This window comes from Tigriopus californicus, chromosome 7, assembly GCF_007210705.1.
Source record: "Tigriopus californicus strain San Diego chromosome 7, Tcal_SD_v2.1, whole genome shotgun sequence".
Taxonomy (NCBI): domain Eukaryota; kingdom Metazoa; phylum Arthropoda; class Copepoda; order Harpacticoida; family Harpacticidae; genus Tigriopus; species Tigriopus californicus.
Window position 1 is genome coordinate 6,162,306 of NC_081446.1, and position 12,938 is coordinate 6,175,243.

Consider the following 12,938-nt stretch of genomic DNA (forward strand, 5'->3'; position numbering starts at 1 on the left):
ATTTTGGCTTTCTGTTCGAAAAACGCATTGCGAGAGGATGTGATTCACTTTTATTGATTGGTTGTCACTATAGTTAGTAAAAGAAGTTGTCAAAATGTCTACAAGGTAAGAGGATTAATTACTAGAATCAGCTCCAGGAAGTTACATCATGGCACAAAGTCTTGATGATATTGAAGTTGTTTTAGCAATAGAAGTGGTGATATTTTTCCGGGGTCGTTGTGGCGCGTCAGCATCGAGTTGGATAAATTCCAACGATTCTAGGTTCTCATCAATATGTCACTTGAATTCGTACCCCAAGGTTTTGACCAAGAAGCAGAGAACATCTGTGATTTCCTCGATTGATTTGCTCGTGGGCTTGCCACCACCATGACCAGCTTTGGTTTCCACACGAATTAGCAATGGGTTAGTCTGAAAGCATGGGAAAGAAAGGTGACGACACATTGCAGGTAGTTCTTATTTCAACAAGTACAAGTATTCAGTCATTAATCTGGTTTTGACTAATTTGAAACACTCAGAGTTCATGATATTATTATTTGATCTATGTTAACATGTCACGTTAGGTATCGTTCAAGGTACTAGTCAGTTGGGTCAAGATGAAATGAATTTTAGCCTACTTCAGAGTACTTTTTAAAGAGAGGATACCAAGAGATCAAATAGATTTGAACAGAGAGTTGGTTTAGTGAGGGAAAAAGGAGAAACTATAATTCAAGAATCTCTTGCAGAAAATTATGAAGACACATTTTTCCACTTCTAAATTCTTCGATGGCTTACGTACATTGCCTCAAATCTTGCAGACTATTGAGTGCATTGATGACCAAGCCAGCAAATGATATACTAACAGAAAAATGGATATCAAAACCCTATTTCATTTGGAAATCAACACGCTGTTCATATTTATTTGATCCCCCGAGCCTCCAGATTTTGGAAGTACTGACAAGTGTCCGTTCAAACATATACTTTTCCAATCATTCAATAACGCAAATTAAATTTGAGGACTATGTAAATAGTCATTTACCTGTTTCTGTACTTCTCGCAACGTTTGTTGTAATTCAGCGATGAACTTCAACGAATGTGACGGAACAACCCGATCATCATGATCTGCCGTCGTGAGTAGCACACAAGGGTATTGAACATCGCCCTGAAATCAAAGTAATCGATCATATGAACCTCCTACCACAGAATGAAGATGAAGGAGGAACCAGAAGAGCTGGTGATTTGAAGGATAACCTTACCTCGGGTACTCGAATATTGTGAAGGGGCGAATACGTCAGCAAGTATTTGAAATGTTCTTCAGTCTCAGGGTTTCCAAAGTCCGAACACCACGCGTGTCCAATGGTGAACTTATGAAATCTGATCATATCCATGACTCTGGGGAGGGAGGCAACGTGTTAAATGAAATAAAATTGCACCGCAGTATAGGGGTTTTCATTAAGAGATATAACCGTCGCTCCCAGAAAGTACATAGCCAATAATGCAAAATGGCAACAAACCGCCATAAACTTAATATGAATTGTACTTGAAATGTGAAACATATTGCCCATGCTAGCATGTTAACATTAGTTTATCATGGGCAATAATCTTAGTTTATCAGTTCAGTCAGTGCACAATTGCAAATCCTTATAAAAGCAAAAAAAATCCGGCAACTTCAAAGTTTTTTCATATTCCCAAATAAAACTTGATGATTCTGTCCAACACGATGAATATGGGGTACCCCAAGTTGCACACTCGGTCGAGGGCTCATTCTTCAAGAATTGCTTCAAGGAAACTTCTGGACATTAGTTGACACTAGACAAGGATTGGATGTCGACTCCGTTGCGGGAAAACTCAAATTCCACAAGAGAAAATGAGCACAATGCTGCAGTAATCGAGCATAATTGGAGGGGCTTGATTGAGCTAAACGTGCCACTCTACCGTCAGAGAGGGTGATGCTCATCTTTTCCGGGCTCAACTGATGTAAATGCCTATCGTGCACATGAGAACAAGCCACGGTACTGTGGACAATTGTGGAACATCCATCTCTTCCAATGAGCGCAACTTGCTGAGAATTTAGTCGTTTACTGGAGTCCACGTTTTCGAGACTCTGCTTTTGCCCAAGTTCTCTGGTTTTTCTTTTTAATTAATCTATAATCAATAAAAATGGCCTCGTCTCGGAGAGACGTGGTATGTTTCATGTTCTACGTAGTCTTGCTAAAGCTGCAAGACACCCTAACACTCAAATCAGAGCTGGATAAGTGCTGCACAATGGGAGAAAGGTGGTCCACTGATCATCGCAACGGATGTGACAGCTTCCCTGTTCCAGTCCCAGACATTCCCTTCGAAATTCAGGTTGGTGTTACTTCTGTTGTCAAATCTTTTCTTGTGCCAATACAAAAAATGAATGATACATTTATGCTAGACTTTATGCGTGACTGCGATGGAGATCTGCTGCAAAGACAGCCTTCGGAAACATCAATGTGAACTTGGCGTGACGGCTGGACAAGCTGGGAGACCTTGTTTAAAGCTCAGTGGAGAGGGTGGAGATCATTTCAAAGATTGTTGCATTGGTTGCAAACTGGGACTGCAAATCAGTTCCCAAACTAAAGACTGCCTTTCGTTGACCGATGTGTTCGCTGACCCTTGGAGGGACTCTTTCAAAATATGTTGCGAAGAAATCCATAATGGTACTTTTACCGAGCCCGATGACTCCCAGACTTTGGTGGGCGTCGACGAGGCAACGAGATTGTCCATTTACAAGCCCAACAAATGTCCCAAAGGATTTCGACACAACTCCCGCTTGAACGTGTGCGACGACATCGACGAGTGTCAAGAGGATTCCCACAACTGTGATCTAAGCATGGAAGAGTGTCGGAATACAATAGGGGGGTTCATGTGCGAAACTTTCGAGGCGGACTCGGAATTGGAGGATTGTCCCAAAGGCTACAGATTTTTTTTGCTTTCGTGTATTGACGTCAACGAGTGTTCCGAGGGCATACATAATTGCACAAGCCAAAGCGACTGCATCAATACCGACGGAGGATTTCAATGTGAGAGACAGTTTCGAGGCATCCAATCTTGTCCTTCTGGTTATCTGGTGAATCAAACCACGGGATTTTGCGAGGATATCAATGAATGCAAACTGGGGATTCACGATTGCCTCCCTTCACAAAGATGTAATAACACCCTGGGATCCCACAATTGTATCAGGTAAAACATACGATGAATGGGTTCATTACTCTGTTATTATTAATTGTACAGCTTGAGGGCATCCGATTGAAGAGAGTATTTTTTCGCATATTCATTCAATTTAACCAAAGTAGGCATTTAATCAGATCAAAATATGTATCAAATGAATGAATCTTGCCAAGGTTGGGTCCAAAGCCTGATCAAGGCAACTCAGGAAAGGTTGTTCAAGTTTTGCCATGAAGACGACAGACGAAATTTGTATCTTCGGTCTACTATGGGCAAAGAGCATAAACTCTTAACAAGACTTTTAAACGACCCACTTCAAAGTTAATGTCGTCAGTTACTAGCCCTTTATTGCAACCCTCCAAGTTTCTTAATTTGTTGATTGCATGTTGAACAGTGTTTGAAGCTACACCTAGAGTGGGCAACTTTTGGTGGGAAAAATGTTCGAAATCCAAGAAAAGCAATTATGATTATTGCCTTCAACTAAACATTCAATAGCCAACTTTTGCCGACTTAATACCGCTTTTGACGCTGGTTCTTAGATTCACCACCTGTGGAACGGGATACACTTTGAACTACGAGACGGGAAGGTGTGAGGACGATGACGAGTGTGCGGTGGGAACACATAATTGCGCCAACTTGGGACCAGGCTATCTATGCATGAATACCCAAGGATCGTTTCGTTGTGAAAAGCGGCGGTGCAACGTAGGAGAAATTTTGAACGAGGACGGCCTTTGCAACATCCTAAGATGCCAGACTGGATTCGAACCCGGACCCTCTGGTAAATGCATTGACATTGACGAATGTGATTACAACAACGCTTGTCCAAGAGGCGAAAGATGCCACAATACTATGGGCTCCTACAACTGTGTGAGTCATTGCGAAATGGGAATGACTTTGGATCGGAATCTTAATCGGTGCGTGGATATCGACGAGTGTGACACCGGATTAGCCCTCTGTTTTGGGGGACGAACGTGCCTCAATACAATCGGAAGCTACAAATGCGAGTGTCCAATAGGTTTTGAACTTCGTTCTTCCACGGGTCGGTGCGAGGACATAGACGAATGTTCTTTATACAACGGCAATATTTGCGGAGTGGATTCCGAATGTCAAAACTCCATTGGCTCATATCGTTGCTCGTGCAAATTGGGTTTTAAACATCGAAACGCGGTTTGTGTCGACATCAACGAATGTCGAGAAATCCCAAATATATGCCAGCAACGATGCACCAACATCTGGGGGTCATATAGATGCGATTGTCAGCCGGGCTTTCGACTTTCTTTGGATGGTAGAACCTGCGTTGATGTCGATGAATGCGCCGACTATGACGACATTTGCATTGGGAATTGTCTCAATGAAGCTGGATCGTACAAATGCTCCTGTCCCCAAGGTTATTCGCTCTCAAGCAACGGTCGATCCTGCCAAGATATTGATGAATGTGCCACAGGAAACCCTTGTCTTGGAAGAAACCAGAATTGCTTCAACATTAGGGGCGGCTACAAATGCAACGATATCTCGTGCCCACCCGACTATCAAAGGGAAGAAGGCCATTCCCGTCGATGTAGAAGAATATCATCCCGCTGCCCGACGGATGATTTGGCCTGTCGTAGAAAGCCAGTGTCAGTGTCCTATAACTTCATTGCACTAATTTCAAATCTGCGGGTGCAAGGCCAGGGGGTTAACCTTTTCACCATGCAGAGCGCTCGATACCCCATGCTCACAACGAAATTCACTTTGAAAGTCAATGACGTTCGCGCTCCAAGCAACGTTAAACCTGTCACGTCGGATTACTTCAGATTAAGAACGGGTGATCATAGCGCGATTCTCTCTATTGTGAAGCCCATTCAAGGGCCCCAAGACATCTCACTCGAGCTATTAATGGAAATGTATCACGTGGGCAAATATCAGGCGTCTGCCGCGGCTAATATCTTTATCTATGTTACACCCTACGAGTTCTGATGACATCCTGATACCGAACGAATAAAAAGGCACCATTTTGGTGTACCTCGATTTATTCACATATTTTGTCTGCATGACAAACTGGAAGAACTGGAGCCGTATTGGAAGTTTTTATCACACCGGTCGATTGAAGTTCTTGAAATAAGTCCTGAAGATTAGTGCCAGGACTATTTGACCTAAACGATCCGGCCGGGGTCTCGACCGTGGTGGTGTGCCACACCCATACTTTGGTACAGTTTTCAGCTAAGGGCTCAATGTCTTCCCAACTGGAAACGAGGCCTTGCAGAAATTTGTCTTCTTGATACCCAGGGATAAATGGCATGGGTACTCGAGACGGGTTGTAACTTAAAAGTCGAATATTCACGGCAAAGCCCGACATGTCCAATGGAAATTTCCGCTTAGCAAACCATGGATCTGAAAATCCCACCACACGCCCATTCATCACGACGGGACTACTGACGCCTGTGTTGGCCAAAAGACCCACGGGAAACATGGACACTTTCTTGGTTTTGCGGATATCTTCGAACAATCTTAAGTCATAAGTGTTGTCGTCATCGGCAAAATAGAGCACCCCATCCGGAAGTTCAGGATGGGTGAGAATCCACTGGATAGCTGCATTGCGTTGCGATACGCCCCGTGGCTTCTTACCCTTGCCCAGAAACATCTCTGGGAGCGGAGAGACCATATGGACGTAAGGGATCTGATGTCGGGCCAAGTGTTCACCCACCATGGGCAAGCATTCCGTGGCATCTTCGATCACGAACCAGATCATGTTGCTGACATGGAGTAGGGTTTGAGCCAACCGGGTCAGCTCGGCCACTTGTTCCCGGCGGGCAAAAGTGGGCGTGACAATGTACAGCACGGGTTGAGTTCGGTTTAGCTTGTGTCCCAATTCGGGCAAAGCATTGTGACACATGCGAATGTACAGACTGTCATAGCTGGGCGAGCTCCCCGCCGATTTGGATCGAATCAGGTAGAACAACGAGGTCAGGATGAAGAGGAAGGTGATGGTGAATCGCAACATCGAGAGTCGGGGATTCATGATGGGTTTCACCGACTGACTAGGAAATAGTCTGGCTTTCAATCGGGCCCTCACCATTTGACATTTAGAAACACACAGATCGCGTTAATTGCTACCGAAAGACAAGTGTAATGCCAGTCTCACAAGTGGACACTTGAGTTGGTCAGGAGTGAGTTAGTCAAGTGGTAGTATCTGCCCCGAAGAGGACTGAGACTTCGAACGATCATGGCCAGGCTAGCTTTGACGAACCATCCACCGATCCACCAACGACACATGAATTTAGGAATCGAGTTTTCGCACTCAATCGCATGATAAGAATTGCTGAAACATGCTAGTGTAGCTTCGTCCGTCAGCCATGAGTGAGCTCCCTCGGATCCCCTACATATATAGGGTTGCCAGATTTTCGAGACCCCCAACCGCCAAATCGGCCAAGAAATATCGCCAGAAACTTTTGAGGCTTCATATCTCTTTGCTGAAGGATTAAATTGAAGGTTCAGTTCTTTTATCCATTAAGGGAATGGTTCATGCAGGTGGGTATTTTTATAAACTGTCTAAGTTTCACTCATAAACATGGATAAAAACTAATTTTAGAAGAAAAGAGCCGTTATGCGGCTGATTTTTTTGTATTTTAGAATTTCGTATTTCTGCAATAAACTTTTTGAAACCTTAGAAACTGTTATTGTCCAATATTGAGATTTATATCTTGGATTTTTAGTATCTCTACTGTTTTGAAAAGTGCCCCAATGACCTCCCAAAATTTGTGCTGATTTTCATCGTGCAGCTGCTACTTCAATGTGTTAATAGCCATTTCACCCGAAGAAAATTCACGGAAAAGCGTTCAATATGAGGTTAATTTAATTGCAGATTTTTTCGGTTCTTACACTTTGGCCAAGACATCACTTGCCCAGAGCAAATAATTAAAATGAAACAAAATAATCAAATTCAAATGGAAAGGGGTTAGAGACCGATAAACTCGACAGGTTTAACCGCTTTCTCATTGGAAACATCAGAGGAAAACCCGCCAAAGTTCTATCACAAATCGGGCCAATGGCTAGCATTAGGTAGAGAAGTTCTCCCAGGCGATACCTCAATCTTGGCCGAAATCATGGTAAGAATGAACTCCCAGACATCGCCTAACTTTTCGCCAAGAATTACGTGACAATAAATCCGTCAGACCGAAAAGTTCATCGTGGAATGGCAATCCTGATCCTGTACCGAGCCCTCGTAGTGCCCCTATTGCTCCTAATTCTTCTCTTCTTCAAATGAGAAAAAGATAGAGAGAAAGGGACAATCACGAGCTAGCACCAATAGGACGAGAGAGAGAACGAGGATCCGAGCGAGGGTTCTTCTGATGCGCCAGAGAACATCATCCACAACAAGGTCGGTAATTATCTTGGGGTGCCATGCTCTGTGTGCTAGCGATTTTCTGAAATTATGATCGCAGTCTCTAGGGTTGCTTAGGCCCTTGAAAAACGCGGCACATAGGACAGGGAGTTTCTCAAGCGCATACATCAGATCCCTAATTCTAAGGACAGAAATGTCATTCTGATTTTTTTCTGTTTCTATCTAGGCCTCTCTGTGTGCAAGGGGGATTGACTTAGAAAATGAAATGATTCTTTAGATAAATGATTGGTGAAATAGCAGGTCAACGCTAAAGTAGTGGATCGGCCAAACACCCTGCTGCCAAACTACTGAACACAAAGTAATTTCAGAACACATCGGAGGTAGTGAGCGCGCGTCCAGGTGCATGCGGACGTTATTTGAAGCTTATTAGTAACCTACCACACTTCAACCCTTTTAGCGTTGGCTGCGTGGCGCACTTCGAAAAAGGAAAAAAAAAGTCTGTTTTTATCATTCAATACAGTTGAGTGCTTATAAAGTAAGTTTGCGCACATTAGTTTTTACATGCTCTTGAATTTTTGATTACCATACCATTTTGCCGTTTCATAATTTTCCTGCTACCTCTTATATAATTAAAGAGAGCAAAGAAATAACTGCATTTTTTTGGATATTTCATTGCAAATTTTGCCAATTTTATTTGCATCATTTGGGCAGCCCTGCTTATCATCATTGGATGAATTTTTTTTGGTATTACTTGGTTTTGAGCCATCTGACGCCTAGCCATGATCTAATGGAGTTTCAAAGTCTTAATACAACCCTAGTTAGGCAAAAATGAGTCAAAAATTATGCCAAAACTAAAAATATTTTTACTAAGCTTAAATAGTATGGATAAAGATCTAGGTCCACTTTTTCATGATTGACACATGAGAGATTACAAATGGCTAATTTGTTTTAAAATGGCTAAAAAAAAAAGATTGCTGGGTGATCTTTCAAAACAAGTATGCGCCGCACCACTATCTAGAGTTGCATCGAACATAAGCAACTAGGCACATCAAGTAGATTGGTTCAAAACAAGAAAAATTCCCATGAAATAGCAGTTATAGATAGAGCTATAAGTGAAACGGCTTCCAGCAACATTTTGTTTTGCTTTCTGAACCTACATATAACATGTTGTTCACCACCATACGTGCAACGTCATATCGTTTATCCGAGGCCATCAAATACTGCCCACGCCGGCTCTTTTCTATCTCATCTAATTGTTCTACCAATGATAGATGAACGCTCTATAATAATTTCAAGTCCATTTTAAAGTTCATTTCATTAGCTCAATCGGCGTAGCCGATAATGCCTGTTTCAATGAGCTCTTCAACTTGAGAGCTAAATTCCACTTACCCAACGGCTGCTACTCCAGCCCCGAAAAGATCAGGACGCTGGTTAAGACACGCTCCCACGAGAAGGCCTCCATTGGATCCACCTTTGATAGTTAGCTTTTCCTTTCTTGTGTACTTATTTTGGACAAGAAACTCAGCCGCAGCCACGAAATCGTCGAATACGTTTTGCTTATTCAGTAACCGTCCACCATCGTGCCACGTTCTGCCGTATTCACCCCCACCACGGATATTGGGAATTGCCAAGACACCAAAGTGCTGAATAAAAAACAGCTGACTGATTGAGAAGCTGGAAAGAAAATAACCAAAAAATATTTAGGCATTACTCAATGTGTTCATACAGCGCAAAGGCAAACTGTGTAATTAGTCAATTTTGCAATGTTTTTGCAGTTTGTTTGATGCGGAACATCACATCATCAAGAATTAGCTCTCCGTAAAAGTATTATGTTTTATCATTAGTAAATTGCCGTAGAACACAACTGGGCGAAAGTACCTAGCTCAAACATCGATCAGGACAAAGACCTCCAAAGATTAAATCACTACCTATTTACAATGACATGGTATGAAGGATATTCTCACGCTGTGAAGACGCGTAACATCACATCTCCTTTTATTCAAAGGAGCTTTTTATCCATATGTATTTGTATCGTTTGTTTTTTCGGCCGCTGCCTTAATTCCTTGCGATTGTTGCATTATCTATCAGCAATTATTTCTTCCTGGCTGATAACTAGATCTCAAAAAAGTTTAACCTTGTAGAATCTTTTCAACTTTATTAAGCCTTTTCGGCCGAAAGCAAATTTTTGACTTTAAGAACGTTCGAAAAAAAAAAGTTTTTCAAATTCAAGACATTTTTAACCTTTTAGAAATCATTTGAATCCTTACTGGCTTCCCTCTTAATCTGTTGTTCCTTGGTTGTGACCTTTTTTTTGCTTCTGTGCAACATGATCAGATGAAGGATTAACCTCTCAGCCAGAGGCCTTAAGCAATTTTTTTTTATTGGTTTGGGTTTTCACCGGCTTTACTAACTGCTCCAAACAATGTACTTTTTATGTTATGTTGCTGCTGAAGCTTTATAGAATATTTGGCCTACTAACGAATTTGATTATCAAATTCAACTCCCTTTTTCTGTTTGGGAAAGTCTGCAAAAAAGGAGAGCTACTGTCATGAGTTTGATTCGACCCAAAACCCACATGCACAATCATTGTGTAGACAAAAGCTCCCTAAGCAATAAAAACAGTAGGCTCCGGAAGAGAATAGATTGTTTACCATGACATCTGTATCAATTGAATAGGCGTCCCAATGTCAAACTTTGCGAGAACAATATGTTAATTCCTAGTAAACTCAATAGTAAACACATTTGGGGGCCAAGTCTTTGTAATTACGCATTTTCCTTAACTTCTTTCGCATTTTTGTTAACGTAATTTAATAGTTTGGCTAAGAAGGCACCTTTTTCCGAGGTCTACTTATTACAATCGAATGAACATTTCCTTACATAGTGGAGTGAAATTATTGTTAAACTCTCTGAACAAACACACCATTCAACTTAGATACTTACAAGAACCATCGTTCATATCCAGAAGTTTTCACTATAAATTACTCAACTTAGTCGATTTTACATGGTTTCATGTGCAACGAGGTACGTGAAATGAATGAAATCTTCAATCTTTTTAAAGTTAAATCTTTGTATCGTAGCATATACTGACATAACATTAGACTGAAGGAACATCAAACATTTTAAAAACAAACTTAAACCCCCATTTCTAAAAGCACAGTAAGTATTCCTTGAGAGATCTGCAATGTAAAGCCGTAATATCTGCCCTGAGGTTTTGCCATGAAAACCGCAGTAAAAAAGGTAGGAGAGAAGAGTTCGAAATTGTTTTTGTTCGAAACTAAATGAGACAATTGGTTCAAATTGTTGTTTACGATTCTACACAAACACACACACAAACGCACCATATACCTTCAGAGATGCCTCAGAGAAACGGTGACGTGCCGCAAACTACCAGCTCCATTACCAGGGCATCACACTTAAAGCGTCACGTTTGGATTGGCATTGCCAATTACTAAATATCATTCTTATGATTTGGTTGCGAAATGCTCGAAGCATTGTTTACGATTCTACACAAACACACAAACACAAACGCACCATATACCTTCAGAGATGCCTCAGAGAAACGGTGACGTGCCGCAAACTACCAGCTCCATTATCAGGGCATCACACTTAAAGCGTCACGTTTGGATTGGCATTGCCAATTACTAAATATCATTCTTATGATTTGGTTGCGAAATGCTCGAAGCATTGTAGTCGTATTGGTTGGTACCTTGGCGTTAAAGATACGTTGAATCCTCCATATCCATATAGAAGACATGGAGAATTGCCGTCAAGTTTTTCGTCTTTTCTATGCGCGATAAACATCGGGATTTTGGTGCCGTCCTTGCTCGGGTAGAACACTTGCTTCACTTCGCATTTACTCTCATCCAAACCCTCAATTTCAGTTTTGATGAAAACCTGTGAAAGAAATGGAAATAATTTGTAAATTCATTCAATCTATTGGCCTCACATCCCATGCACTCGTTTGATTTTGCCATTGAAGTGCACCTTACTGGATGATTCAACCAAACTGCCCGGTACCTCAAAAATGTCCAACATACCTTTGGAACTGGATTTTTTGTCGACATATCCACAAAATAAATTATTCCTGGCGTGATCATGGAAGAGAACTTGTAAAACAACTCTGAATGCTTTTTCTCCCCAGAAACGCCCACAATCGATCCCACTCCTAAGGGAAATTCATGCAGAACTGCGCCTGAATTCAAATCATGGGTTTTCAGGATACTTTTGACATCCTAAGAAGAGGTATTTCAGATAGGATACAAACTAATGTGAATTTATCATTCAACACCAAAACGATACCTCCATATAGCACACGACCAGCTTGTCTTGGTCGACACAGGTAGCCCATTCTAGAATATTTGATTCGTGTTCCGGGATTAAAATTGACCAATTCTTCTCTTCCGGGTGCTCCAAATCAATGCAGATCAACTGGTACCGAGGGGCGTTCTTGTTACTTCTGAACACAAATTTGGACCCAGTGTTCGTGACATATTGGTAATCAGCCTCGAATTTGAATATGATTTGAGTCAAGCTGATTTTTCCAGTGATTCCATTGGGAAGAGCTTCGAGGTCGGCAAAAAAGACCAAATTATCTTGGCAATCCACTCCAGGACAGACAAGTAAATATCGTCCGCAATCGCTCACTTCGCCCTCTCTGGAAAGCATTAAGGAATGGCTAATATCATTTAGGAAAGACGGTGCAAATTTTGCATTCAAGGGATTGCAAGCAGCTTTCAATATTTTTTTGATTAATCGGCACATAGATTTTCAGTCAATATTACATCTCTGGGATTGGAAATGATTGTTGCTTAATTTGTGCAATTAACGAGCTTGTACCGAAACGTTTGCCAGGGACATAGAGACTCATATGTATTTCTTCGAAATTGTTCATTGCTTCGAGAAATCCAACCAGCGTATCAAGTGCTGTTGATTCGTAATCAAGCCACCATAATCTTGGCCGAATTTTAAGGTAAGAAGTCATGAAGTTCGTTTTCAGTAATTTCTTTTCATACTCTCCTTCAAGCATTTACTCTAAAAAGAAACTTACACTCGCCATTTAGGATGCTCCGGAAAATCGACACACAGAACATCTTCCGATTGAGGCGTTCCGATCCGGTGGTAATATAGCTTTTGGTTGTCATGAGAGGCAGTATCACGTCCATCGGCACCGGTGACATGATCAGGATAGTATCCATAGAATATTCCCTTGCTGTCATGGGTCCACGTTAAGGGGGAAAATTTGATCTTGGTCAGCACTTCGGGGTAGTTTTGACCTGATGTCGAAATAAGCACAATTCAATTTTAGATTATTAGGTATGTGAAATAAAAAACCCAAATCCTACCGAGGGAGCCATATAACTAGTGTATAGCTACGATGCCATATCAATAAACAAAAGCAGATGGCGCGAAATAAGGTAAATGGGTGGAGTTTTTTTTATTAAGGTTCTGG

At 41.6% G+C, this 12,938-nt stretch overlaps 3 protein-coding genes across 3 annotated transcripts in view; 1 reads left to right on the forward strand and 2 right to left on the reverse strand.

Moving 5' to 3' along the window:
* Nucleotides 1–31: 31 nt before the first annotated feature.
* Nucleotides 32–12,938, reverse strand: part of LOC131883417 (prolyl endopeptidase-like) — a 15,197-nt gene continuing 2,290 nt past the window's right edge. Inside the window, exons 5-12 of the mRNA XM_059230891.1 lie at nucleotides 12,537–12,766; nucleotides 11,789–12,143; nucleotides 11,527–11,721; nucleotides 11,196–11,383; nucleotides 8,879–9,163; nucleotides 1,233–1,368; nucleotides 1,016–1,138; nucleotides 32–408 (exon numbers count right to left, since the gene is read on the reverse strand). Coding sequence (XP_059086874.1) covers nucleotides 277–408; nucleotides 1,016–1,138; nucleotides 1,233–1,368; nucleotides 8,879–9,163; nucleotides 11,196–11,383; nucleotides 11,527–11,721; nucleotides 11,789–12,143; nucleotides 12,537–12,766 — 1,644 coding nt within the window. The 3' untranslated portion in view covers nucleotides 32–276. The remainder of the gene's footprint in view (nucleotides 409–1,015; nucleotides 1,139–1,232; nucleotides 1,369–8,878; nucleotides 9,164–11,195; nucleotides 11,384–11,526; nucleotides 11,722–11,788; nucleotides 12,144–12,536; nucleotides 12,767–12,938) is intronic.
* On the forward strand, nucleotides 2,064–5,175 carry LOC131883696 (fibulin-1-like). The gene is made up of 3 exons (XM_059231216.1): nucleotides 2,064–2,325; nucleotides 2,396–3,183; nucleotides 3,708–5,175. Exons 1-3 carry the CDS (start codon nucleotides 2,137–2,139, stop codon nucleotides 5,122–5,124), a joined length of 2,394 nt encoding a protein of 797 aa, XP_059087199.1. The 5' UTR covers nucleotides 2,064–2,136; the 3' UTR covers nucleotides 5,125–5,175.
* Nucleotides 5,160–6,536, reverse strand: LOC131883700 (galactosylgalactosylxylosylprotein 3-beta-glucuronosyltransferase S-like). Its single transcript, XM_059231220.1, has one exon. It carries the CDS (start codon nucleotides 6,221–6,223, stop codon nucleotides 5,177–5,179), a length of 1,047 nt encoding a protein of 348 aa, XP_059087203.1. The 5' UTR covers nucleotides 6,224–6,536; the 3' UTR covers nucleotides 5,160–5,176.

What these genes read in the sequence shown, in the direction of transcription:
- LOC131883696 (XM_059231216.1), top strand. Translation starts at nt 2,137, where the DNA reads ATGGCCTCGTCTCGGAGAGACGTGGTATGTTTCATGTTCTACGTAGTC. An exon ending in ACATTCCCTTCGAAATTCAG is followed by an intron (nt 2,326 to 2,395) that starts GTTGGTGTTACT and finishes CATTTATGCTAG; the next exon opens with ACTTTATGCGTGACTGCGAT. An exon ending in GGATCCCACAATTGTATCAG is followed by an intron (nt 3,184 to 3,707) that starts GTAAAACATACG and finishes GCTGGTTCTTAG; the next exon opens with ATTCACCACCTGTGGAACGG.
- LOC131883700 (XM_059231220.1), bottom strand. Translation starts at nt 6,223, where the DNA reads ATGGTGAGGGCCCGATTGAAAGCCAGACTATTTCCTAGTCAGTCGGTG.